This window comes from Anopheles darlingi, chromosome 2, assembly GCF_943734745.1.
Source record: "Anopheles darlingi chromosome 2, idAnoDarlMG_H_01, whole genome shotgun sequence".
Classification (NCBI taxonomy): domain Eukaryota; kingdom Metazoa; phylum Arthropoda; class Insecta; order Diptera; family Culicidae; genus Anopheles; species Anopheles darlingi.
The window spans coordinates 70251057-70277989 of record NC_064874.1 but is presented as its reverse complement, the minus strand read 5'-3'; the positions used below and the strand labels follow the sequence as shown (position 1 = coordinate 70277989).

The 26933-nt window shown below is 51.4% G+C and overlaps 1 protein-coding gene across 1 annotated transcript in view; it reads left to right on the top strand.

Annotated features, from left to right (window-relative positions):
• The window catches only part of LOC125952302 (protein naked cuticle homolog), a 62938-nt gene that overhangs the window by 29453 nt on the left and 6552 nt on the right, over positions 1-26933 (top strand). The window contains exon 3 of the mRNA XM_049681714.1: positions 22461-22924. Coding sequence (XP_049537671.1) covers positions 22461-22924 — 464 coding nt within the window. The remainder of the gene's footprint in view (positions 1-22460; positions 22925-26933) is intronic.

The window sequence follows — 26933 nt, the reverse complement described above, 5'->3', positions numbered from 1 at the left end:
CACTCCAAGATGGTTTAAAAATAGCAATCGTAGCGTTTCCGCCAACCCTACACCAGCGGGTGTCAGTTCCGGGTTTAATATTGTTTCAATAGGTTATTGTGGATTCTGGCAGCATCCTCCCTAGGTCCAGGACCCGCTCCCATCCCTGCGGTGCGCACATATCCTTTAGCGTTGACCTCCTTTTTACTGCTTTTTATGTCGTTTCCATTCCACGGCATGGTTTCCGTTTTGTTTCTCCCACGGGGGCTTGTTATGCTAATTTGGGAGCTTTTCATGCTGGAACTTCAGGACCTGTGTGTGTGCGCGCCTGCTGTCCTGTGCAGCAGCAGGAGCTCCAATCGGTGAAGGGAGCAACCAGCGAAGGAACCCGTAGCTCGATCACATTAGTATTCACATCAATGTGCGCAATGCGATGGTGGTGGGCCTGTTGGTGTTGTTGTTGTTGCTGCTGCTGCTGGTGCCTGTTTCGAGTCGATGACACCGAAAGCTCCTGGTCTACCTCCTGCGGGACACAAACCCCCGGGGGAAGATTATTGCCCAAAGGAAGACGAGCAACCTGCTGAGGCGTCGGTTTTCTGCTTTTCTTTCGTTCATTTTCGAAGTACGATCGTTCCGGCCGTTCCCCTGGCCTGGCCAATAGCCCGGTCAACCGTACGCCGCTCCTCTTGCTGTGGAAGGGCTGTGCGATGGTTTAGCAGTGGCCACCCGGATGCCACGGTCCGACTCGGCTGCGCCTACCGGGAACCGAGTTTCGTATGCAAAAGGCATTCGGTATTGAATCGTTTTGCATAATGCTCTCACCGTTCACCGTTCACCGTTCCAGAAGGTCTCTTCTCGTATGTCGCGTAGCGGCAGAAGCTGATGCCAGTCGTTGGTACCGCCATCATCATCATCATCATCATGATCCTCCTCGTCAGTTGCAGGATGTAGGTGTATTTGTTGTTTTTGTCGCCTTTTCAGAACCGTAATGATACAGTCAATCATAGGAAATTTTGGGAAACAAAAATGGAGTTGTATTCCCCCACCCCTCGCTCTTCCCAAACGTTATTAAAATGCAGGATGTATGGATGGAGGCAGCATAGTAATAAATTTCTTGATCTTATTTGGTCCTTTTTAAAATAAATTACTTTATCCTTACTACCGCCTTATTCGGTTCTGCGAAGTCTCGTAACAGTCATGGTTATTAATGTTGTGTCTTTCGTTTTTTTTTCTTTTCCAGGTAAGCGAAACGACCGGCCATTCAGCGAAATGCGGTTGGAGTTACCTCAAGGATATTAGCTGGAAAAAAGGTCCGTCATAAATGGCCGTTACAATTGCCAACAAGGCACTTACGTTCGAACTGTTAACCACTTTGCGCGGACCTACGTGGTGGTGGGTGAGATTGCTGAGTAAACTGAATTCCACTGCAGACCATTATCGGTTGCACTTGCACCGGAATGATTGACCATCAACCTGGCAATTGAGTGTCTGCGCTATTCACCACCCATAAAGGGTAGGGATTTCATTCGTCATTTTCCACAATTGAGTGTGCTTCGTTTACCGAAAGGGTTTTCCTGCTCGTATCGAGTTCCTGGGGGAGTGGCGAAAATTGAAAATCGATCGCATTTCTGCGGTGCGGCAGCTTCGAGTGCATCGAGATCGGAGTGCACTGCGGTGCATGTGCCATATGGTAACGACGGTGCGTATCATAATATGCTCCACTTACTGCTCCAGCTAGCATATGCAATCGAAGCCGTGCCGTGTGTGTGTGTGGATTATCGGATTGATGCCGCCAGGATTGATCGCGCAGCTTCAATCAGCATCGTTCGCTCACAATCATTCGCATCGGAAAATAGCTATTGTGGCGGTCTGTGCGACCGGCCACCATTGTGTGCTTCCGGTTGCTGTGCACGCGAGGCTCTTTTTCCGGTGACAGAGCGCACGAGCTGCTAGCCACTAGGCAAAAGACAAAATCTGATTTCTGGTTCGAGCCACGGAACACCGTGCACTTGACTGGAAAATGGTGGACGAATGCCGGGAGGAAAAATCGTCCCCGAGAAAATTATATTCCCTTCGGCGCGTGGCTTCCTGCCCATGGCTGCCAGGATAGAGTCTCTCCCCAAATCCCATCACGCTGAAGTAATCAATAATTTTGCCTCCCGCTCCCGGAATGCTGCTGGAGCTGCTGCGGAGAATCACGCGCGAATGGGAAAAATGAATAAAAATCAATCGAATCCGCCATCCGCCGAAGCCGATGGAAAGCGCTTTTCCTCGCCAACGGCACTGGGGCAGTAGTGGGAGAGGGTGGGTGTCTCGTATTTTCCGGCAGCGTGCGAGGACAATTCAATTTATTTTCCCCTCTCCATTGCACGATCCCGAGGGTATCCCGATGGAATTGAAATATCCGCCTCGGAATCGAATCCGAGGATCCGAGAGGGGGGGGGGGGGGGGGGTGAGGTGTGCCAGAGCTTTTCGCGGAAAATGCTCTACTTTACATTCGCTTCAGCGTTGCTCGTCCGCAGCGCTTCATCGTTAATATTTGAAATTGGATTTTGATTCCCAATGTGCCACGGTGTGTGTGTGTGTGCTCTACTACAGTGGAAAACTACCATATGGGTTATCCCGCTGATGGCGAACTGCGCGGGTGATTGTGTGATGGTGAACATTTCAATTAATTTGTGTTTTTGACGTTACCCCCGTAATGGGCAGGCTCACTGGCGTCTTTTCATTATGCAAAGAAGGGTTTTATGGTTTGGTGTTCATCCATACGAGAGTGACACTCGAGTGGAAATGTCATTACCCTTAATGCACCAGTGATCTTGAGAGCATTCGGTCTAAGAAACGGGGAATTGGAATTCTTCTTCGCAAAACACCTCACCTTTGAAGAGGTTGATAGGGTTCGGTTCTGTCCTTGTTTTTCTTATTCTGCTTCAACTGCTGCTCCGACTGCTACTTCTACTGCCCCTACTGCTGCTGCTGCTTAAGGTTGGGGCTGCCAGTTGATGCTGCAGGAAACTGAAGGGCCACACCATCTCATTAATCAAACTCTGCTTCGGTTCCGCTGCGCGTTTAAAGCATCCGCCCTGCCCGTCCCATCAACATCCGGTGACAAAACGGTGACAACGGTACCGGGCCTATTCGGGCCGCCGAGGCGATACGTAACCTGGAAAGCACTGATTATGGATCATTGTATCATGGTTGGTGGTGGTGGAGCTGGTTGTGATCATCGGTTGCGACTGCGACCATCAAACCAACAGCACGCCGACCCCGAGCTCGTTGCTCGTTAATGGAATGGACATAAAGGGAGGGGAACGAGCTGAAGAATAAGAAGAAGACGAAAAAAAAAACGAATCGTTTTGCTACCGTGGCACACCCGCCAGCAGCCAAGGACAGGACAGAATGATTGATTATGATTTTATTTAATCACTGCCACCGAGAGGAAACTGTAGAGTGTAGTAGAGTGGGGGCTTTCGGTGAGACCATGTCTCTGGCTGGTTGGACGATGGTTGAGTGTTTTTGCTGTTCCCTTCATCACCGCGTTCCGGTTTCCTGCTTCCGGTGCCGGACCGAACCCGGGAGAATGATATTTACGGCTTAATTACTTGTTCCGTTTGGTGTTTTGCTCCAATCGTTGCTCAACGTTGGTGCTACTCGAGCTAAAGCGGTTTAATCCCAGGGAACCGACATAAAATTGAGTCAAAATTTTCCTCCAAATGGTGAAGCGAATCAGAACGCAAAAAGGAGATCCTTCACATTGAATGCGCGTGTGTGTGTGTGTGTGTGTCTGTGGGGAGTGAGTGGTCTAGGGCATCCTTTATTAGAGGCCCGTCCTAGATTGCTTCTCCTCGCGTGAGCTGCTATTTCCTGGATGGTGCTTCAAGCCAAACCTGTCCGTGAGCAGCGAAGGATACGATCCCATGCTCTTCCTCCTAATGTAGCCCTTGGTATTACACGTTTCGTCTCGCACTAGGGGCCAGTAGATGCTCAGTGTTTCGAAACTCATTGCTACTCATTCCCCCCCAAAGAGGGTACTTGAGGTGGACAAAAAACCCGAATAATTTGATGCAAGAAAACAAACCTCCTCCGGCAATCCTCCTCCTCCTGCAAGGATCATCATGGTGTCGTGAGTTGCAGAAGTCGGAAGCGGCAACTCTGGCGACTCAGTGTCGACGGATCGGACGGACCCGGAGCATAACAATGGGCGGGCAAATGAATGAAGTTCCTGGAAAGACCCCGGGATACGGTGCCCAAAATTATTATGATCAAATCGCCGTCCCTCCACTCCATGGTGGTGATTTCTCTATTTTCCATCTGCATTCCATCGTGACGGTATCGTTAAGGAATTCCTCACGAATTCCCCGCCCGCGGAAGATACGGTACCACGCTGGAAAGGTAACGCTTACCGTGGGGTAGAGTGGTAGTGGTGGGTATATATGGTAGGATAGGACGAATAGGAGCATTCGGATTCATTTCTGAAAGAAGAGCCGGAACTCTTGTCTTCGCGTGTGTTCGTTCAAACACTGCAGGGGCGAAATGAGTTTCTTTGAGCAAACGGAACACTTCAGCGGATGGATTGTTCCGCCTTTCTGAAGTGGAGAACCATTTGTTGAGAGGCATCTCTTGGAGGCCAGGTTTTTGGATCACTTTTTTTACGCCATGGTTTTACCATTTACTTTAGCAAAGATTTTGGTTTGTTCTTTTTTCTTATCAAATGTAAGACCAACATAATGTCGAAAGCAATTTGTGAGGGATAAATTTGCATTTCGCTTTACTTCAAAAGCTTCCAACAATGCTGAATACCATCAAATGCCGTAAGTGCGTAAGGGGTCTGTCTTTATATTTCGGCACCGAGCCGAGCGGTTCAGTAGTTTTTTGTTATTGAAATTCGAATGCTTCTAGTGGCTGTTCACTGCCGGTCGTTAATGCTCGCAACTGGGCTGGGCATTGATAACGGGGACAGGACAGGACAGAAAACGGCAACTTTTTATAATAAATTAAATGGCGGCTTCCTTTGGTATACGAGAGTGGTGTGTTGCCTCCGGAGTTGTCGGCAGCGCGGATTTCATTTACCAGCATGAGCATAAAAATGGTATTAAAAACGTAAATCGTCAATCGCCGCCGCCGTGGAACCGCTCGGGGGCGCTCGGTAATATTACATTTATGGCCACGGTGCTCGCCCGGACACGAATCCCGTCCTGCTGCTCAGTCTCAATGGTCTGGTCTGGTCCGGTCTGGTCTCTGGTGCGTATGTGTTTTGAGTGTCTCCATCTTCTTCGCTTAATGGTGGTCCACCATGGTAGGTGGGCGCAGTAGGTTTCTCCTGAGGCTTAATGCTTAATGGCATATTTCGCTTTCGAAGTTTTTAATCTTCCCGCACACAGTGACCACCACGGCGGGTGTGTGTGTGTGTGCGTCGGTGGCACACATTAGCCCGAGCGTAAAGCGTAAGCCCGCCAGCTAAGCGCTCGATCGTCACCAACAGCAGCAGCAGCAGCAGCAGCAGACTAATCTTGCAGCCATTCAGGTTGCCCTCGTCTCTGGCACGAATGCATATCATACTTAAGTCCTAGCTAAGGAAAGACCATTCCCGTGTGTGTGTGTATGTGTCGCCAGGCAACGGTATGGAGCCTGGGAAGCGCGTGAATGGTGCGTTGGCAACGGCAAAGATGAAGATAAGGAGTGAGCAGCCTGCAGAGGTGACCATATCTTTTTATTGCCTTTAATAAGACGCAGTCAGGGGTGGTCACCAGCCATCACCACCACCACCGAGGTTGGCGAATTCTGTTTTGGGTTGCTTATACGGGGGGCCTTTTGACCACACCAATCGATTGCTATCCGTGTGCGTGTGTGCGTGGTGTACGGGGGTTAGGTTTTGATGACGATGAGGTGGATTTCATCGCGAGGATCCGCTCCGCGATTCGCGATTCGCGATTGTCATTAAGCTGCCGCTTCAGGACGGGGTTTTGCGCATGAGACTGGCTTCTTCCCGGTTTTTGGCGGGGATGTGTTATGATGAGTTTTCATCTCCCCAACGTCCCCCACTCCCACTTCTGCTACGCAAACACGTTTACGCGAACACATCTGGTCTGGTGGTCGGCTGCCAGCCTCGGAGCGACCTAACCGCGGGCGGAGGCTTATGAGTGAGTCGCATGCTAAGCCTCCAAAGCTAAGCTGTGTGGAAGTTGATTATAATCTTCACTTTTACGACCCGGTACACCTTCGAGATTTTATGTTTTGGAATACGTTTAACCATCCGTCGTTTAAATGTTGCTTAAATATTCCAAAAAATGCCCTATTGTTATCGGTGGCGGCGGGCGGGGGGTGAGCGTGTGGTGTGTTGATGTGGCAGGAGCTGGCAGCGCTTTGCCTATTTATTTGCTAATTTGTTCCCGCGAAAGCCAATCAATGAATGGCTGCTGGCGACAGAGATGACTGGAATAGACACTCACCAGAGCCTGTCATAGTCATCTCGCGTCGCCATCTTTGCGGTAGCTAATCCACAAGTGATAGCACGCTAATGACAGTTCGTGTCACGCGACTACCGCACCAACGAGCGCAATGTTTTACGTGCGCAAAGTTTGACGAAAATAGTAGTAGTCGTTTGACTCTCACCTGAAGCTAAATTCAGATCCCCCGCGGTAAAAACGGAAACGGTGAGCTCGTTGCAAAACCGTCAGCTGTCACACCATCCCGGTGACACCGACCGGGGTCTCTCGTACAACCCATCCAGCAACACCACGGCATGCATGGCGGCAGCAGCAACATCAGCGAGCATGTCATTTGAATCGGTTTGATGCCTTTCGATTTCCTTGCCTCCCATTCCGACCGTCGTCGAAGCATCATTAACGAGCTCGGCAGGGAATTGGCTTCGGTTAAGCCGCGGACGTCGAATGACGTCGGATGACGGTGTTGCAACACGGTGTACGCGCCGGCTCTGGCCTCTTCCTGCCTCGCGGATCGACTCGACGATGTCTTTTCGAGCGGCTTTTCTCAAACGATGCCGAGATTAGCGCCCGGTCGCCGACGTCGCCGCCTGCACCCGGGTCAGACCCAGGCCGAGAGGTGCTTCGCCGGACGGACGATGGCAGGTGTGTTCCGATCCGATCAGACCGCCGTCGCCGCCGTCGCCGCCGTCGCCGCCGTCGCCGCCGCCGCTAACCAGTTTCATCAGCAGCGCGACTCCCTCACATCGCGACAGACATCGCGGTTCGCCGTCTCCAATGAATTAATTAATGATTTATGAGCCCCTCCGGAGCCGTCCACGGCCACGGAGGTGTTCCCCCGGTCCCAGACGATACCTATGCTTATCTTCTACAATGATCATGCACACACATACACACGCATCATGCAATGCGATGTGTACTTCAGCTCGGTGTACACGCTGCTGTTGCATATATCCTACGCTCCTTGTTAACGTTCTACGCACTCGAATGCTCAGGAGGAGAAGCATTGCCGGTCGGACCGTCACTTCTCGTAGATCATCTATCAAGACGGCGGTAGTGGACCTTTCGGCGCCGCAGTTTGTCTTCCTGGGACCCCACGCTGGATGATGACGGGACCAGGGTATGGTGTGTAGTGGTGGTGGTGGTGGTGGTGGTCCTTGAACCGCACTTTCATTATCGTCCATCGCCCTCGGCACCACCAGCATCACAGTCGTCGTCGATGTCGATGGCGCTGAAGACTTGGAAAGGTGTGTGGCGTCCTACTTAGCATGCGATGACGTCGAATCCATTTTGCTTCACGGTTGAATCCGATATAGTAATGCTGATGTTATTTCTGCTTAATATTTGCCAATTGAAACAAGTGTTGGTAAAATTCTCGTACTCTTCAATCTCCCCAAGACGCAATCTCACTCAAATCACGGCCATGTTGGAACTGTCACTTTTGTCAAACAGCAGCAGCAGCAGCAGCAGCAGCACCGGCAAGCGGCTACCACAGAACCAGCTTTTAGGTTGCCGCCTTTTGCATGCTTCGCTTGCCACCGGTGCTGCTTTACGCCTGAGGGCCACGACTACGACGACGACGGCGGCCACGATGGCGCCGGCATCAGTTCGTGCAAAATGTGCGCCATGTTTGTAGTATCATTTGTTCACTATTGTCACCCGGTTGCCGACGATTGGCGGCACGCGCTCAAAAGACAGACCAGACTGGCACAGCGGGAGGGAGAGAGAGAGAGGGAGAGAGCCTCCCTTACCTCAAACCCGTTCCTCCCTGTCCCGTACACCGGTTGCCATAAATTGCAGGTGATTAATTTACATTTCGCCAGCCGCGAGCGAACGAACGCTCGTGGTCGCCGCCGATCGTGGCGGCGGTATGGCATCCAATCGGAGCGGCATTTTTTCGTGTCGCGAGATTTGTGTTATTTTATTTATTTACCAACCACCGGGTCCGATCCCCTCTCGGTGGCAGACTTCGGTATTGATAAGAGGACACCGCTTCGAAAGCCGCGAAGAGGGTATGTTGAGACTTGGCTGGCGGTCATAAGGGGTGCTATGGCACGCATGCACGCCCGGCTGGCTGGCTGGCCGGCTGGCCGTGGGGGTTTGACTAGTTTTTTGCCGCCACTCGATTGGCAAATTTGCGCGGCCATCGTTTGCCATCGCGCTCTTCGGCGGCTTAGAAGCGCATTTGCAAAACCGCGCGGTTCGCGGCGAGATCGTGAAAGGAAGGCGTCGCGTGAGCAACATACATTAACGGTAGACAGGAGGTTTCTCTCCTTCTCTCTCTTGTGGATTCCACGGTCGCGTGGCCCAAAAACACCGGTAGCTAAATATTTGTCTAGTGCAAATGCGTGCTCGAAATGAACGAAAAAAGGGTTTAACGTTTGCAACGTTTAGGCAGACCGACGGTCGATGTGAATGTCTCTTTCCCTTTTTTTTGGTTGATTGTTGTGTGTGCCTGTGTGCAAAACTATATTCAATGTTTTTGATTTAAGCATATACCAGGATAAATATTGACGAGATCGCCAAACTTGCAAACATCATGTTTGCCAACAGAGTGTCGCGGGAAAGCGAGGGAAAAAGACTCCAAACCGGACGTGGACTCCAAAACCTTAACTTCTTCTGTTGGTTTATTATCGAAACCATTGAATTCAATCTCCCGCCACACGGTACGGTTCACTTCGGAGCGAAACTATCAAAAACAAATATTGGTTCTGAAGCAGGGAATCTCGGAGTGTGTGCTTCATCCTCGTGGGTTCCCGGGTGTTTATGCAATCATCGACCGGTCGAATACTGGTCGAACTGGGAATACCGAAGGCGGCCACGTTGTTTACCCGTTCCCGGTACTCGACTACTCACGAACATCGTAACATCAAAAGAAGAAGCCCGAACCTAGCAAAATGGATGAGGATGCTCCTTCCTTGAACTGCTTTCGGGGTTCCCCGTGGGAGAATTGCGTCCATATCTTGGCTACGCGAAGCAAATCCTTTTGAAGTTACTGCCAAGAATATATATGCCTCGCAAAGGTTGCGACAAGGTGGCCCGAACGGTACGACCTGCTGCTACTGCTGCTGCTGCTTCTGCTGCCACCGGAGGAGGTTGGTCACGAGACCATGATGGCGCTGCTATTTAATTGTCCGCCTAATTCTTTATCTTCTCTGATGTGTGGCCACTTGTGGCCGGCACACAAGACACAATCCGTGGCATACGGGCGGGATGTTTGAGCGGGAATTAATTTCAATTAAGTGTCACCATATGGTGGCCATATATAACGGCCAGACTGCCCCTTGCTCCCTTTCCCCCCTGCCGGGTTTGGCCATCATGATGTATGCAGAGGTGCAGGAGGTGTTTCATTACGGCGACGTCGTAATGAGTCACAATGAAGTGTGCAACCCGATGGCCAATGGAGCGAGATTTGTTTTGTTTTCGACGCACATTTGCCCCGGGCGGGGCGCAGTAGTAAATTCGTCTCTTTTCGTCTGCTCCGGAGGTCGGTGGGAGGATCAACAGATGATAGTATAAATAAATTATCTTTAAGAGTGGCGTTCTGCGTCATTGAGACAAACATGTTAAACTGTTGCTCCGCGCCTCTCGGCCTCGTGTAGAACAACGCGCACGCGTTTGGCCGTTTGATTTATTGTTCTACCGGCACTTAATGGGCAGCAGAATTGGTTGCTGTCGGTCGCCGGGGCACTTAAAACGGTTCGCGCGGTTGTTTATCTCGCGAATCAAATTCCGTTTTGCACAAACACAAACGAACGATTGATACTGGGCGGGGGCCTACACAAATGCCTGCAAATGTTTGATTATTTTTTGCCCTGATTATCGATATCCTTACGACCGGGTGAGGTAGAGATGATTTATTTTCAAATAACGTACTTTATGAAGTGAGCCGAGACTCCGTATAGCTTCTGATGTACTGTTGTGGTTTTGCTCCAAAATGCTTTACCGGGTTATTGTTTCTTATCGAAAGCAGATCGATGAGCGACAGCCATTGGCAAAACTTCGCGACTCGAGAGTCACATTGGTGCTGCTTGCATTTGTATCAAATAGAAGGTCGACCGATCGATGATTTAGGTGTAACGCCTGCGAGTTGTTGGGTTTACAATAAATCAACTCCACGTTCACCTTTTACACAATGCGCGATACCGTATACATAACTCTACTAGCCCACATCAGCTGTCGCCGCTGATTTATGTCGCCATCGTTTGCGATGAATTTCAATATTTGATTAAAGCTTTATCAATTTCTTTCCTATTCTTTCTTTCACGAGCAATCGATTCCGTGGGGTGGCATCATCATCATCATGGGAGGGAGGAACATTTCCCCCGGCGTGCCGGTGTTGATTTACGCATCGATACGCTAGTTTAGTGTTGTTGTTAATGATGAATGGTTATCGGGTTATTCGAGAGATGTGCATAACTTATTGGGCGACACAGATTTGGAGATCCACGAAACATTCCACGAACAGCGGCTCGTGAAAAGCTGAACGGAAAGGTATGCGAACCGAATGGCGGTGGTTCGCTTATCAAACGCCAGGCATTCCTGTCCTTTAATTAGGATAGGTTGAACATCCGCTAACCGAGCGGTAACTTCTCATCACTTGGGATCCCATTCTTGAGCACCCATTCCACTGGCGACCACTCGTCGTGTGTGCCTCCACCCGTCTCGGCTCCACGAGACCGCCAAGGGTAGGAGTGCGTGGTTGCGCCTAATAAATCATCGTCAGTGGCCGGCAGCGGCGGCCACCACAACGCAAGGCGGACTCTTAATGTGTGATGGCGGCCAAACCACCAACCAACCGGACGGGCACGGACACGGACACGGACGGATGGACACGGGGAAAGGCGCAAAGGCGGCAATGGTACCGCGGCCGCAGACGCAAACGGAAAAAAGATTATTTCTCCACCCCATAAAGAGCCCATTTAGTCGTCTCATTAGCTCTCGCTTCTCGCTTGCCGTAACCGAGGCTGGGCCTCGTCCGTTTCTCACCTGCAGCTCGGTGAGTTCGGGGGTTTCGACACCGCTGCCGCCGTCGCCGTCGCACACACATCGAGAACCAAGACCAGCTTGGGTCGGCATCGTTGGCAGGGCAACAATGCAGCGTGTTCCGATGATGAGAAAAATCATAAAAAAAGTGAAGAATCCGGCTAAGCGAATGATGATGATGGTGGGCTTTTGCTTGGCCGGCGACGAGCCCGCGCGCGCGCAACGTCTTGGCGACGGCGGTGCCGGACCTCGGGAAAGTTATAATCCCGGAGCTACGGCGGCGGCGGCGACGCGGTCCACTGTTGATCCCATTTGACCGTCCGACCGACGAGTCCCGATCATCATGGGGCTGAGCGCTAGGAAGGGGTGGGGGTGCTTTTAGGTCGAGCCGCCCCCCTCCCCGGCCGGTGTCCTCGATTCGGACGTGTTCACCGTAACCCTTTTATGGCGGCGGCCAGCCGGACGGGGACTCTCTCTCTGCGTGAAGGATTAGTTCGTTCGTTCGTTCGTTTGCGCTCTTGCATCCGTCATCAACATCATCAGCATCATCATGGCCGGTTGTCGTCGACCCTGTTATGAGCTCCGAAGTTCTGAATATGGACGGCTTTGTTGTGGCTCGCAAGGAACGAATGCTCAATGTCTTTACCGAATACTCTCCAGCGCCATGGCCGGGCAGGTTTGTTGACCATCGGGCATTAAATCATGTTGACCACACCTGACATCGGAGCCTTTTTGTTTTTTGGTTTGCTTTGCTTTGTGGCGTACCGTACCGTGATTGCATTTCCACCTTAATGTGACACTAATGAGTGACGATATGGTCGGCGGTGGTCGTGGTCCTGGTGGTCCCGCACACCGGAGTGATGGAATGCAGAAAAGGTCATCCGGGATCCGCCAAAAAAGCGAAGGATGCGCGCGAGAACACAATATCATAAAAATGGTAATAATTTTAATCAAACCTGCTGAAAGTGATTAACCGCTTTGTCCGTGTGTGTGTGTCTGCGTCGGTCGGTCGGTCGTTCGTGAGGTTCAGCTGTTGTCAGCCGGCCGAAAGGATCGCACACACCATCCTCCATGAGGTGGATTTTCAATTTAAAACTTTCATCCTCGGTTCAGCCGCGTTCCTCCGGGCCGTGGGTCATCCGTTTCATCATTCATCGCTGTCACCATTAACGTCACCATCATGTCGTGCCCACGACGACGACGACGATGGCGATGGCGACGACGTTGGCGAGGACGATGACAAGACGACACCACGGCGACAGGCGACAGGCGGTGCGGTGTGATGTGGCGCTTACACCGGCCAAACCAATTGCATCTCATATTTCATGTGCAGCTCATATTAAATACTTTCTTTTCCATTCTCCCTCTATCTCTGCTTCTGCTTCGTTCCTCCGGGGTGCCCCCTGCCCTGTACCGTTTTCCTTTCCTCCTGTTGTCCATCCCTTCTTTCACTTGGCCGCATCGAATTTTTACTGTTTTTTAAACTGTTTCCCGCGATTTTTTTTGCGGAGGTTTTCGGGGTCGGTTTTTGCACCGTTGCCGGGCGATGTCCCGGATCTGCGATGATGATGATGCGATGTGTGGCTACTGCTGCTGGTAGTGGAATGTCTTTGCCATTAATCGTTGTCGTAGAGGTGTGGTGTGTGAGAGGTTGAAGATGTTTTTTGGGGGGCTGTTTTTTTGCCTTGCTACGCTCCCCGTGGCAAACATACAACATTTATGACGCCAACATAATTGTTTTCTTGTCGCACGCACGAACCGCCAACCACCTTTCGCCAAGTTTCGGAAAGCATGCAGGCAAACCAGGCAACACAAAACCAGAAACCAGGGGAAGGTAGAGGAAATGGAAAAACAAATTATCTGAAAAAGGCTGGTGTGGCCCAGGAATGGGTTGCGGTGTGTTCGAAGATAAATTGGCATTTTGCAACAAGTTAAGCGTCCGCCTTTTTTCGGCATCGTGTGGGGTTTGTTGGTGCCACGTGGGCCGGGCCGCCCGGCGGTGTTCGGCGGTGATGTGGTGTTAAGATTTTGTCCTATCCCCGGACCATCTCTTCGTCACTTGAACACTAATTGATGAATCGATCGCATTACCTACTACCGTTAAACCGTTGACGCAACAACGGGGTCTGGTCCGATGAGTGATTATTAGATTAGCGTCCTATTAGCGGTGCGGTGCGGTTGTTGTACTGCTGGTTCCGCGCTTTGATAGTGTGATCAAAGATCGCGACCGAATGCCCATAATGGATCCATCGTCCAGAGCTTAGGACCGAAAAGGTGTCAAGAGCTAATTCCTTCCAAGAGAGAGACAAGAGAGAGAGAGAGAGAGGTGTTATCAAGTAAGGCGTAAGGTGGCGCCGCAGATTTCGAAGTGGAAGAGGTGTGAACGTGGCGTTAATTGGCATCACTTTTTTATGCTGTTGGAATGCTAATTCTCCTGCAAGCGCGATGCTTTTACGGCTGCTGCTGCTGCTGCTGCTGCATTGTTTTACTTTAGTTTTAGTACGCGGTACATTTCAAACTGAGGCTTGTCTTTCCTTGTCTCTCACAGTCTCGCTCCCGTCATAATCATAGAGTTATGTGGTCGGATCGCAAAAAAGGGGGGAAATGACGCTGATTTGCGTTCCCAGGGCGCCACGGATCTACCGTTCCTGGCCGGTCGGCTCGGCTAGCCTTTTCTTCTTGTTTCCCCTCTTTTTTATGCGTCCCCATATTTAATGTAACGACTCGCGCACGACCATTCCTTTTTTGCTGTTTATGTTTGCTTTGCTCGATTTGATTGTCAAGTCGCGGCCGGCCGGCCGGGCGGTCGGGCGGCCAGGGTGTGATCGTGAGTGTGGCGTGAATGACATTTTCGTGATGGAAACGGACCGTCCGGGGAGCGTTCAGCGAACCGTGGCCACCGGCGGGTTGATGATGTGATTCGCGCGCGCGCGCTCGACGCGTTTGTTCGACGATCGTAAAGCTTGATGTCGGTAGCCTAGTTGATGCGGTTTGATTAAAATGCTGCCAGTCTGGAGTCTGGAGGATCGGGGTGAGGGCGGGAGGTGGTGAATGGGAGTTGCATCACGACTAACCAATAAAAATGGGGCAAAAAAGAAAGAGGAAAAAGCGAGCAGCGAGCAGCGAGCAGCGAGCAGCGAGAATAATCGGCCCTCAAACTAGCCATTTATTTCCGTCCGTTTCTGGAGTTTTCTGTTGCCAAGCGAGGGGTGGAGGTTTGGCGGTGGTGCTTTCTGGGAGCGCTGCAAGGATTTAAAATCACCATATCTGGGTTGGGGGGAGCGGTTATGGGCTGCGGGTTGAATGATATAAAAGCGAGAGAAAAGCGCAACAATCACAGCGTAGGTCCCGAAGAGCGTGGTGGCGCACCGTGAGAGTCGTGAGGATAGGATTTCACGTCGATCAAAGGCGCAGCGTGATGGGCACGCGGTGGAAATCAAATCTTCAAAGTAAAAACCGAGGGAAAGCACCGGAGCACAGCGAGAGGTACCAACCGTTACCGTGCGCTGGCTGCTGCTTGCTGCACGCTCGATGTGGAAAATGGTGCTCCGGTTTTTTCTTTTGTTTCATCCTTCAATCCAATTATGCAGCCCACTGCGCAATGTTGCACAATGCACCCCGAGTGGTGTTTCGCGCATTTCTTGCTCTGTGCTCTGTGCGTAGAACCATGTTGATGCATCGGTGTATTGCATATGCTTTACACGATCGTTAACAGTTTGTGAATGAAGTGATCACCGGATAACGGGCTCTTGAGACTACTAACCGTTTAAAGTGTATTTATAAACGAGTGTTCTACGTTTCTGGGATCCATAAGGGGGTAAACCACACTAGTGCTGCCCCATCAACGGTATTGTGTCCACTCATCACTTCGTGACACACATTTTGATGGATTGTTTCCAAGTTCTCTGGCCACAACCTCGTGAGCATTTCGTCACGACTCACGACGCACTCACGACCGTACCAGCTTCTTTTTTGGGTGGAGAGAGAGTCGATTTTACAAAATTGGAAATGGGGACCCACGAGAAAGGCGGGTGGTTTTAGAGAAATCATGACACCGGTGTGTTCGGTGTTTCGTTCGAACACACACACACACACACACGAGCATTTCGGCCTTCATCAACCGGCAGCGGCCAAGCCGCGAGCGTGTTCCGTGTCGAAGGGAAATCTTTGCGATTGAAATGTTTGGACAAACTTCGAGATGGTGTCTTTTGGAATGTGGGTGTATGGTGTTGACAGAGGAAGTAGGATCCGGCCAAGCAAACGCAACGGATGCTGGAGTAACGGATGACAGCGTAACGCTTTTTCCTAGTTTCGGAAGCCGACATTTCACCAACCGCTCGGATTTTTTTTTCATTTCCTTTTGTAGTTTTTCAAATTTTCAAATTCCACTTCTTTCCCTGCCCTGCTGCTGCTGTTGCTGCTGCTGCTGCTGTTTGTCGTTGCAGAAGGAGACATTTGTCAGGGCATAGGAGCTAGTAGCAGCTGACGTAGCGCACAAGAATGTAGAGCATTTCTCAAAACAATATACCTCGGTGACATGTTTGGACATGTGCGTGTCGGGCGGAGAACCTTTATGGAGGGAATGGTTGGGATAAATATAACGTCCCGTCGCCGTCGCCGTCGCCCCTTTTTGGCTGTTGTCGCACACTTTACATTCTGTTCAGTTTCATCCCAAAAAAAAATCGTTCACAAGAATCTCAATAAACACATTCCTTCCAACATCGTATGCACCATCCCATAGGGCACACTTCAAGTTTCGGGATTTGCTAGTTGACCGGTGAAGTGTCTCCCATAACGAGGCGCTAGACGCGATGACCTTTTTTTCCCCCCTCAAGTAGATCAGCCAGTCGGCCACACTTCACTGTTCGACGTTCGCGTTTAGCAGGAACAAGTAGTAAAGGATGAATTGGTGCGGAGGAAACGACGAGTGTGCAACGGTTGCGATCGATTCCCAGAACCGACCTCACATTCGAAATGCACATTTCCTGCGCTCTGACACACATGGCCATTAACATACCCCCGTAGCGTTCTGCACCGAAAGGGATATTTGTGTTACTTTGTGGTTTATTGGACATCTTGTTTCTCCCTTTCCTTCCTTCGACGTTTTTTTCGGGATCTCCCTCGCCGTGTTCCCACCATCCATCAAACCCCAAGCCATCGTCGTGGCTAGATTGAAATTGTTGCCACCAGCGGGAATGACGGGCTGCCGGTGGTGGGGTTGATGTAATAGTTTTGGTTCACTTTCGTGCTGCTTCTTCGCCCGGCACGACGGCTGCTGCGACTGATTCTCAAGTGTGTGGACATCAATCGACATTCCGGACTGCTTCGGAATCTGTTGCGAGCCGAAGACCTACACAGACACTGCCACTTGAGATCCGCCTGGTGCCAGTGCCAGTGCCAGTGCTTCTTGTGCTGCTGCTACTGGTTAATGGCACAAGGAGTGGGCCGTAAAATGTTTCACTTTTCAAGGGAAGGGATTCACTCCCTAAGTGGTCGTCGTCGCTGGTGAACGTGGCTTAAGTGCACCACCATCACCTACCACCCAACACCACCCGCCTGTAAGCCATTTACCAGGCCAGAAAAGGGAACCAACCGTCTTAAGTGTGATGCGAAGGACGTCGTCGTTGCCACAAGACATTCGGGTCTATGTGTGTGTGTCACACAAAGACGGTAAAGAAAATGAAACATTTTTCTTCGGATGACTCTAGTGGTTTCTGGGTAACGTTTCTGCTTGAATACGAAAACGCTTGAGGATTGAAATCAATTGGGAACTTTAAGTTTAACAATAATGAGTAGCTATTCTGGTGCAACAGCAGCAGCAGCAGCAGCAGCAGCAGCAGCAGCAGTAGATTGCTTCTAGCTCACTAAAGTCATTGGGAATTAAAACATAAAGCGAATCCAATTACTAATACCATTTACCATTATCTTTTGAAGTCTATTCAACGATGCGTCAGTTGCTCCCGTTTAGAACACGGAATTAACAAATGGCCGTTAACACAGCGCGACATGCCGTGGACTTGAAATGTCCTTCCAGAGGCAGCGCGTCGCATAAAACCTCCCCACTGATGGGTTGAGCCCAGGGGAGAGAGGAAGGCGTATGCTCCATGATATATGCCCTGTGCTAATTGTCCATAACGCCCGCAAACTGGCGCAGTGAAACGTGCGGTACATTAACTTGCCTTTTCCTTTGATTTGATCTTCACTTTGTTCGTTCCTGCTGCTCTTCCTCGTGCCCTTGCTCGACTGCAGAGGTTCGCACCCATGCTCGGCGCAACGCGGTTTGACGCGGTACATTTGTTTTTCAGCTTTTAGCCCGTTTTCACCGGCAGGTTCCACCGTGTGTAGCGTAATCTTGTAGGCATCCGAGCTAAGCTGAACTCTCTTTCCCATTTCCTTCTGGCCCATTTCGCGCGGTGCACGCCATTGTTGTTGCACCATTGCAAAAACCGCGTGTCGCGAGTGGTTGTGGCCACATGTTTTTCCAACCTTTTTTTTTTGTTGTTTTCTTTTGCTTTCTTGCCAACCGTGGCTGGTTGGCGGCACCTCCAACTGGCGACATTTATCGAACCGTGAACAAACGAAACCACCGGAACGCGCTCGCCCCAGCTAACTGCCGTGAGCGCAACCACGACGGCGCACAGCCGAAAGTGCTGACATGTTGGCTATTAGTTTTGGTTGCCGCTGCTGACGCAAACTCCACTTGACTTTTGGAGACCGAGAGATCGCGACCGCGACCGAGACCGAGCGCGATCGGTCGGTCTTTGGTTTGGTGAACCGCGAACACACACAACAGCCTGCCTCATCACACCCCCTCCTCTCCGGTGTTGCGTCTGATCTTTGCGACATCTCATTCGTTTTGGACGGAAAGCGAAGAAAAACGGCGGGAACATTCCCGTGTGCTGCCTGTTCCCCTTTTGCTTGCGCCAGTTTCACTTGATGATGGTTTGGGGGTTGCGCGGTGACCAAAGGGAGTGTTCGACTGCATCGACACAAGAGTGTCCGTAAAAATGAAGGGATGAGTAGCGTGGGTCGCTAAGTAAGAAATAACAAATGGGGGGACAACTAGAAGCGAAGTTTGAATGATTGGTTTTGGGCTGTCTTCGCCTTCGCTAAGTCGTCGCCTTTGATGTTGCCGATTCGGACAAATTTGGCGGCAAAGAATACGCGGAAAGATGCGAAACAAATACAAATTGGCCCCGCGTCTGTTTGCGTAAGTTAGCTGTGGTGTGCCACACAGTCCGTGGCCAAATTAACGAATTCCTCGTTTGGTGATGGCGGATCTGGAAAACGGATTCCGAAATTATCGCCACATAACGATACCGCACCTGAGGTGTGGTATGCAAATGGCATCACCGATGGGGAAGGAATCGTCGATTGTGCCCGATTGTGGATCGATAATTTGTGGATCGATAATGCCAAGAGGAGGGTGTTTAGGACGTTCCGTTTCTCACTTTGACGAAATCGAGGTTCACGTTTTATGACCACCGGTGTTTTGTTATTTTATTTTCGGTGGAGTGACAATTATCGATTACCAAAAGCACCAGCCACGAAAACGTCGTAAACTACGTTCACACCTTTGACTGTTACAGAGCCGACGATACGAATTCACAAACTGTTTATCTATTCAAATCAATTGGCAACTTTTGCTCAACAGTCGATGATGTGCCAACTGCCAACATAACTCAACAATGACTCCGGTAGAGGTAAATCCTGTCACCAGCCCGGGCTTGTCTGTCTGTCTGTCTGGATTTTCGGACCTTCATCGCAAATCCGATTAAATGGAGTGTCAAATGCGGAAGTGAACTACCGGTGGTACCGTCGCGTCTCATCTGTCTGTCTCCTGTGTAGCAGCAGTCCTTCGCCACGTCCTTGTTTGCCGGTTCACCGAGTGCCATCGTGGTCGGCCATCCTTTATCACGCGCCTGGTGTGTGTCGGTTCTAGCGCTATCGTTCCACCGCCCCGGGGGGCATGTTGAAAGCTTTGGCAGCTTTTTCCATTCAATCCAGGTCCTAGAGGTCCGGAAGCGCACGATGCTGCGAAGGGTAGCGGTAGTTTGTCGAGATTTTTCACTCGAGGTTTCGGATTCAGGGTTCAGCCCGAAAGTACGGCAGGAAAATAAAAAGGTGAAAACCATTTCTAATCCTTCGTTAAGAACACCAATCACGTTCGCTTGCCGGCATCCCATTTCAGTGCTGGTCGAGGGGTTCGAGTGATAGTGTGCCGAGAGGAATAGTGCCCGTTCGTTCGGGATGAATGATTTTTGGGGAGGAATGTTTTCTCCGGTTCGTGGGTGTCGACTTCTTTTTTTTTATTTCATTCTCGCCGCCACCGGGCCCCGTTACGGCTCTACACTGTTTCGTCCGTGAAAACGAGATTTAAATATCAATTTGAGGATCGTGCTTTCAATTTAGAAACCCGTCGGTTTCGCGTTTCGTTTCGATGGCGCGCAGAAGAGCGATTGCCAATCCAATTTACGGCCCACTTTTCCGGGCCAATTTTCCCGACTAGGCGGATCTCGAGTGGCTATAGTGTCTGGCGTGTGGGCGTGTGGTGTACCACCAGCGGTGGCATGTCTGGAATAGTTTTGTTGGTCCTTTCCTCCACCGCACACGACCGGCTGCCACCAGTGTAGAGGGTTTTCGATTTTGGCCACCAAACTCCATTCAATTTAAATTTTAATTAAACATTTCACATTTGGAGATAAATTTCCCACAGACAGACACACACACACACACACCGACAGGCGCGTACAATCTATGAGGGAAGCGCGATGAGGCCATTTTTTGGTAGTATTATTGGTCTGTGGTGCATACCGGTTGGGAATGTGCACGAGAGCAACATCATTTTCCATTTGTGTCGCACCGGAATTTGGTGGCCTTTTATGCCGCGCATAAATTATGCAACCACAAGAGGATGGCTCTAGGTCGCGCGCAAAGAGTATGTGAAATGAAGCGTAAGGGATCGTTTGTTGGGTTCTAATTGAATGATAATTTCGGAAGCCGTTTGTTCCAATTATGCACCGAACTTGGTGGGGCACCGATTATTGCTGAATTATGCTCGTATGTTGTGGCGCACGAATACGCTCGGTTTCTGTGCCTAGCAGAATGTTTAAATAATTAAAATAAAACAATGCAGCACGTTATGAGTCATTGGAAAAACGGGTATCGTTTTCCAACCCTTTGCATGCAAAAAGGAAAAAAAGGGTTTGTCAAGCCAAAAACACTTCGGTTTGTTGTTTGGTATTTGATGGTGAGCGTACCGGCGGCACACTTCAAAGAGAGGCGTTTAGAGATCGCGCGTTCTCAAATATCGCTAGCCTTTATACCTTCTGTTTCGTCATTTCTTTTGATGTCGTATCGCATATCGCTCTCTGCAATCGTGTGCACCGTTCGGGCTAGGCACACGGCAACCTTCCTACTACGATTTGGCTCTCGACGTTCACGACAAGACCGTTACCGCGCGGATCTGTCTGTTGCAGCCAACCGGCAACCGGGAGGGATTCGTTATTTTGCTTTTAATGGCGGAGTCTACACCTTGGCGGTGGGTCCAAGAATCCGGAAGTGCCCGGGCAGTCAGTCATTAAGCGCGACTTTTCTTTCATCTCTCTCTCTCTTGCTTTGCACGCTTTTCGCGCTTTTCGCGTTTTTCGTTTTTTTCACGCTTTGATGACAATTTTTTTAAAATTTGCCTCCCTACCGGGGTTGATAGAAAGTCCCGATAATTGCGCGATGGTAATGAGCTGCTCTGTAAGCCGAGTAACATGCACTGATGCTGTCTATTTGCTCGACAAGTATTCATCAATTGGAGTACTACAAGCTCATGCTAGCCACACCAATGCTCGATGACTCATCCCATATTCCTGGATGACGTTCGTCAACATTCGGGAAATCCCCAATCGATGAAACGGACGTAACAGCCGCTTGGCAATAAATGTGTTTATACTACAACCTCTCTTCCGAATCACTCGTCTGTGCCAAGTAAGCTTCTCAACAAACAACACTGCCCGTGACCACCGATCAAAATCGGACACAAACACCTTCGGGGAACGGGCACGCACTTTGCCCAAAAACCGACGAATGGGTGCCATTTCCAATCTTCAAAGAAACATCATAATCTACCGCTGGGGGCGCGCTCCCGCCCACTGCTACTGCTCCTCTTTCCCGAAACCGAACAGCTGCTGCGCGCGGAAAAATAGAACCCATTAACGCAGGAGACCCCGAGAAGGAAAGGAGGGAAAGGGGGGCGGCGGCTGTGAGGTGACGAGATTTGGTGACGAGCGCGGCTTTGGGCGCTTTGTAAATAACCGGCAAACAGGCCATTAAGCGAGTGCGCACCGTCCGTCCGTTCGGTGGCGGTTTTTCGTGAAAATCGTCTTTAACGAGACGACAGAGGGAGGATGGAGGGACTCGCGTGGGTACGCGAAAAGTGGGTGCCCTCTCTCGTGATGGTGCACACACCACCACCATCATCAGCATCATCATCTTGTGTGGTATCCGCGTTTGAAGCTCTCCCGCTAGCAGCAGCAGCAGCAGCAGCAACAGATCAAAGCATAAGTGAGTTGACGGTACACAAGCAGACGGGCGAGCGGACATTCCAATCGGGAGCGCTCCGCAACACCCGGAGCAGCACCGGAGGTGTGTGTGTGTGTGTGTGTCGGTGTTTGTCGTGCAGCAGAAGAAGAGGAAGAAGAGATGCTTTCGACTTCGTTACTCGACGTCAGTGGTGGAGTTTCCGGATATTTGGCTGTTTTCGGCGTTCGCTTTGATTTTTCGGATCGCGAACACTTTCATCTCGCTGACCGTGCGACCATGGACTCCGCGACACGGTTTGTTTGTTTAGCCAACCAGCCCGCCCGCCTCTTGTGCCATTCCGCCGGAAGATCGATTTCCCGTGTAAACACGGACGGAATGGCGGTACTCGACGCAGTGTCTTGTGACACCTTCTCCTGTGGCCCACACCATTGTTGTTGCATCCTTTCGGTCTTAAAATAAGCCAATGATGCTCATACATTTCGTGTTTTCTCTCTCTCTCTCTCTTTCTCGCCTCCACAGTGCTACAGGAATGTGCAACCGACTCGGAAGAACTGATCTACCAAGGACGGGCACCGTCGGCCTGCAGTGCACCGCCCGATCTACTGCTGACCAGTGACCGGGAGCAGATGCTGAAGGTGAAATCGTCATCGGCCGGCAGTGCCGGCAGTGGACCGACCAGCAAGGGTGGCCAGCATCACCATCATCATCACCACCATCATCAGCAGCACCAGCAGTCCGGGACCGTTGTCGTCGGTGCTGGAATGCCGCCACATCATCAACACAACCACTCAGCCTCCCATCATCAGCAACAGCAGCAGCAACAGCATCACAGCAAAGCGCAGAAGGAGGTGCTACGGAAATGCTCCGGCAAGACGACGGTGATCGGTGGTGCATCGGGAGCAGGCGGCGGTGGTGGTGCTACCAACACGATGAACACGACCGCGGCCACCATCCGGAGCGATCCGGATCGGGTACGATTGGAGGTAGGTGTTGTCTGCAACGAATCGATCTGCGCTGTTGGTGTTATTGGTTCAGAACGGGTGTTTGATCGCATGATCGCAAGCATAATAAGGGGTGGATTATGGTTGGGAGTCATACTAGACTTATCAGGATATTGATCGATTTAAAGAAGATCGATCAGAAAAACTGGATTAATACTGCAATTGACGAATGATCGAAGATGATCTTGAGAAGTCCTTAAAGTTCCATTGTGCACTACTGGTAGTGCTACTACCTAGCAACAATATGGCACGCTATCAAGTAGTATCTTTATGATCAAACAATTACTTGCGCTCTATAATGTCTTTACAATTGTGAGTGAGTAAGATCGCGCTCGATAATGTTTTAAGATCGAGCGCAATCGTGACGTGACGCTTCTATCTTGACCTACACCCATCAACCGGGAGAACGACAGGCTGCTAACCTTGCCCCCGCACCCCCGGGCTCATTTCCGGCTCTGCATAATCTTAAAGAGGTCGCGTTCACACACTACACCGTCCCGGTCCGTCCGTCGCGTTCTTATCACTACCGCTCACACGCTCCTCTCGTTGTTGCTAAAGTCCGTTCCAATCGTACCTGATCGAAGAAAGGAAATATTTCGGTGGAGCTCCGATCGGTATTCAATCAGCGGTCTAATGAGCCACAAGCGGAATATAGCGGGTGTCCATCTGATGTAGGTGCTAGAGAGAGATAGAGAGAGCATCGGCGGCATCACGGCGGTTCTCTGATGAAATATCAATAGACCGTCGTCGTCGTCGTCGTCGTCGTCCTCGTCGCGGTCCTCGTCATGAACCGCGAAACCGATTGACCGACCGTCCGACCGCGGGGCCTTTGATCGGTACCTCGCGGCTCGACGGCACACATCACAAGGCACCGACACATCGGTATACATGTGAGCCCGGGGGGGGGGAGGGAAGAAGCGGGTTTGAATGGGGCTCTCCCTCCCCATGCTGCCCTCGTTTTGAAGTTTGCCGATTTATTGTACCAAGCGTTTTTTCCACTTTTTTTTATGATTCGCGATTACATTCATTCAATGAAAGAGAGCCCGCGACCGGCCGCCCTACCGCGACCACCACTCCAATGAATGCCGGCCAATGAATGGTGTGTGGCCACCGGTCATAGCCGCGAAACCGGTCACCGCGGTGTTGCCATCGCTGCGTTGCGTGCGTTGATAGCGACGCGAGTAGCCACACACACGTACACACGCACCGGCTGAGCGTGATAACAAGCCTCGAAGGATGGTTGATAAGTTGCCTGCACCTCTGGCACCTCTGGTCACACACTCGGATGGAGGATGGCCGCGATCAGGACGCACTCCAGTAACTTATCAATCGTTCGCTCGAATACTCGGGGCGTGTGCGGCCCGCGACGCGACGCGAAGCATTATATTTACACGAAGCAAGCAAACCATCATCCGGCAAGCAATTCATCTATCCTCGCTCTCACCGTGGGCCTCAACCCGCCCCGCTCCGCTCTCATCACCTCTGTCTGCTGTCATCAAAACAACGCCGGCTTGGCGCTCTTATCAGACGCACGGTCGGCCGCGGCGGTATCGGCGGCGGCTGTTTTCTGTCTGTCCCACCGACGACGATGATGATGGCAGGGCAGGAGGGCGGTGGCCAGCCGCGCGATATGACACTGGAATCGAGGGCTCGATTCTAAAAGGGAACGGTGTGTGTACGCGAAGCCGTAGCATAAAAAGAAGCCGCCCACGGGATGGAAGGGAGAGAAAGAGAGCAGCAGCAACAGCGCGAGTCCTGTCCTGCGTGCGACGAGGAGGGCAGACCACTTGCGGCCGTCATCGTCATCATCATCATCATTGTCGTCGTCGTCGTCGATGCTTTGATTTATTTATTTTCCCTTTTCGGCGGAACTGAAACGATACCAGAGAGCCCCGGGCGTAGTGCGTAGTGGGTCGAGATTCCCCCTCTGCAACCCCTTTTTCCATCCTCATACCTGCCCCCCCTCCTTCTGGGGTCCTGCCAACCTGCTGCTTAGTCCGTAGGTCACCCTCCCTTGCGTTTGCCGGCTGGTTTCTTGCGGCTTCCCCTTTTCAGCTTCGCAGTTAGTCAGCGGCTCTGCTCTTTTCTCGCTCACCTTTCGTGCCATCGTTGGTTGGTGGTTCATTAAACTTTCGGTCAACGTCCAACGTGCGGCCGCTATTGCGTTGCCGCGGTGGTTTGCGGTCGTTTGCTGGTGGCGTCTCAAGTGTGTTCCGGGAATGGTGATTGCCCCAAAAGCAGAGGGAGGGAGCAGGGGATCGAAGAGTGGAGGCGAGATGTGCCATTATGTGGCGCTCGGATTCGGTTCTTTCATTGATAAATACCGACGGGTTTTTGACGCAGCTGTGTGTGTGCGCGCACACCGGAACCTTTTCGGTGATCGATGACGTTGAGGGCCGGGAGATGTCGAGAGTCTGGAGGGTGGGGGGGGGGGGTCTTGTGCCCCGGTGAGTCAGTTTGAATGACTTGGGGCCCACGGGAATGGGATTCTAATTTTAACTCCAAAGTGCGGCGCGGTTCTCATAAGGGAAACACTCATTCGAGAGTCGCTTTCAAAAAGACGTATGTAAAAAAACAAAAAACTCCGATGCTGCTGCTGCTGACCCTTGAACGTGGCAACATTCAGGCGCGCGGAATGCCCGGCGTCTTCAACGTCTCCACAACGCCACAACGGCAACTGCCGCATCCGCCTTTCGAGCGACCAAGTACCGAGTAGTAGTGTGTGATCATGACGGTGATGTGTGTAGAGATGATGTGAATCCTATCGAATTTATGTAAATTGCCTTCAGGTTTTACGAGCGCCAACCACCACCACCTCCTCTTCGGGGTCGGAACGGAGGAAGAGAAGACATTCCGCGTACGCTGGAGAGAAGAAGGGTACCGGAGAGTGGTGGTGGTGGTGCTGGTGGTGCCGATGGATTTGGTCTACACACCATGATGCCACGCACGCACCGCATGGCGCACGGGGTTTCATATGGATTCTCCATTCGAGAAAGCCGCCTGCGCCCCTTTTCGGTGGGGTCCATCTTTGGGTGCGATTCGACGCGGTAGAAACTAGTTTGGTTCCCTCCTAGGTTGGTTCCAACCTAGGGAAGCGAGGGATGGAGTGGAGAGGAAGGCATAAGAGCCAGGCACTCCACTACCATTGTTGCTTCGGACCATACGGGGCGACGGTCGAAGGTTTGTCCGTTAATCCTCGTCGATCGGTCGGTGGAATTGTTTTCTCACCTCCCGATCTCCATTGGCATTCCTCGCTTCGAAGGTGACATTCCACGGCTCCTGGGGCCCCCGCTGGATATGGACATCGTTGGCGCTCGCTGGTGGAGGTGATGCAACGGTTAAGCAAGCCCTTAAGCGTCCGCGCTGCTTCTTCTTCGTGGTGCGCCATATTTGCGTCGGAACGAAATGAATCCTCGATCGGTCGATCGATTCGAAAACCAATTCCGTCCACTGCGCATCGCTTGATCGCTTACGATCGAACTTTTCGTTCAACCTCATTGAAGAAAGCCTAAGCGGCAGGAAAATAGTCTTACTCGACGACTCCCTTGGTCGTCGTGGCAAGACGAAGACGCGCTACTAGAGACAGAGAGAGATAGTGATGACGTTCGGTCATCAAATGTGGCGACTATCGAGCCATCGCACTAATGATGCGTGCGTCGCGTCTGGAGCGCGACCGACCGACCGATTCGTGCTCGAGATAAGGTCGTCCAGTCCAGTGACCGTTCACACAAATGGACGGTCAATTCCCTCTCCCGGTGGGGACGGGGGAACCCTCATAAACCGCGCCACTTAATGGAACCGCTGACGACGACGACGACGACGACGACGGCGAGCATCGCGGACACCACCCAACCCTATGGCGGGTTTGGTGATGTACCATTTCGATAGCCCACAACATTGCCCATCGAATGGCGGCGTGCTCATTGAGCATCATTTGCTTTATCGTTAGGCGCGCGTTGGAGGCGGAAGATAGCAGCGCGCGGAGAAGATG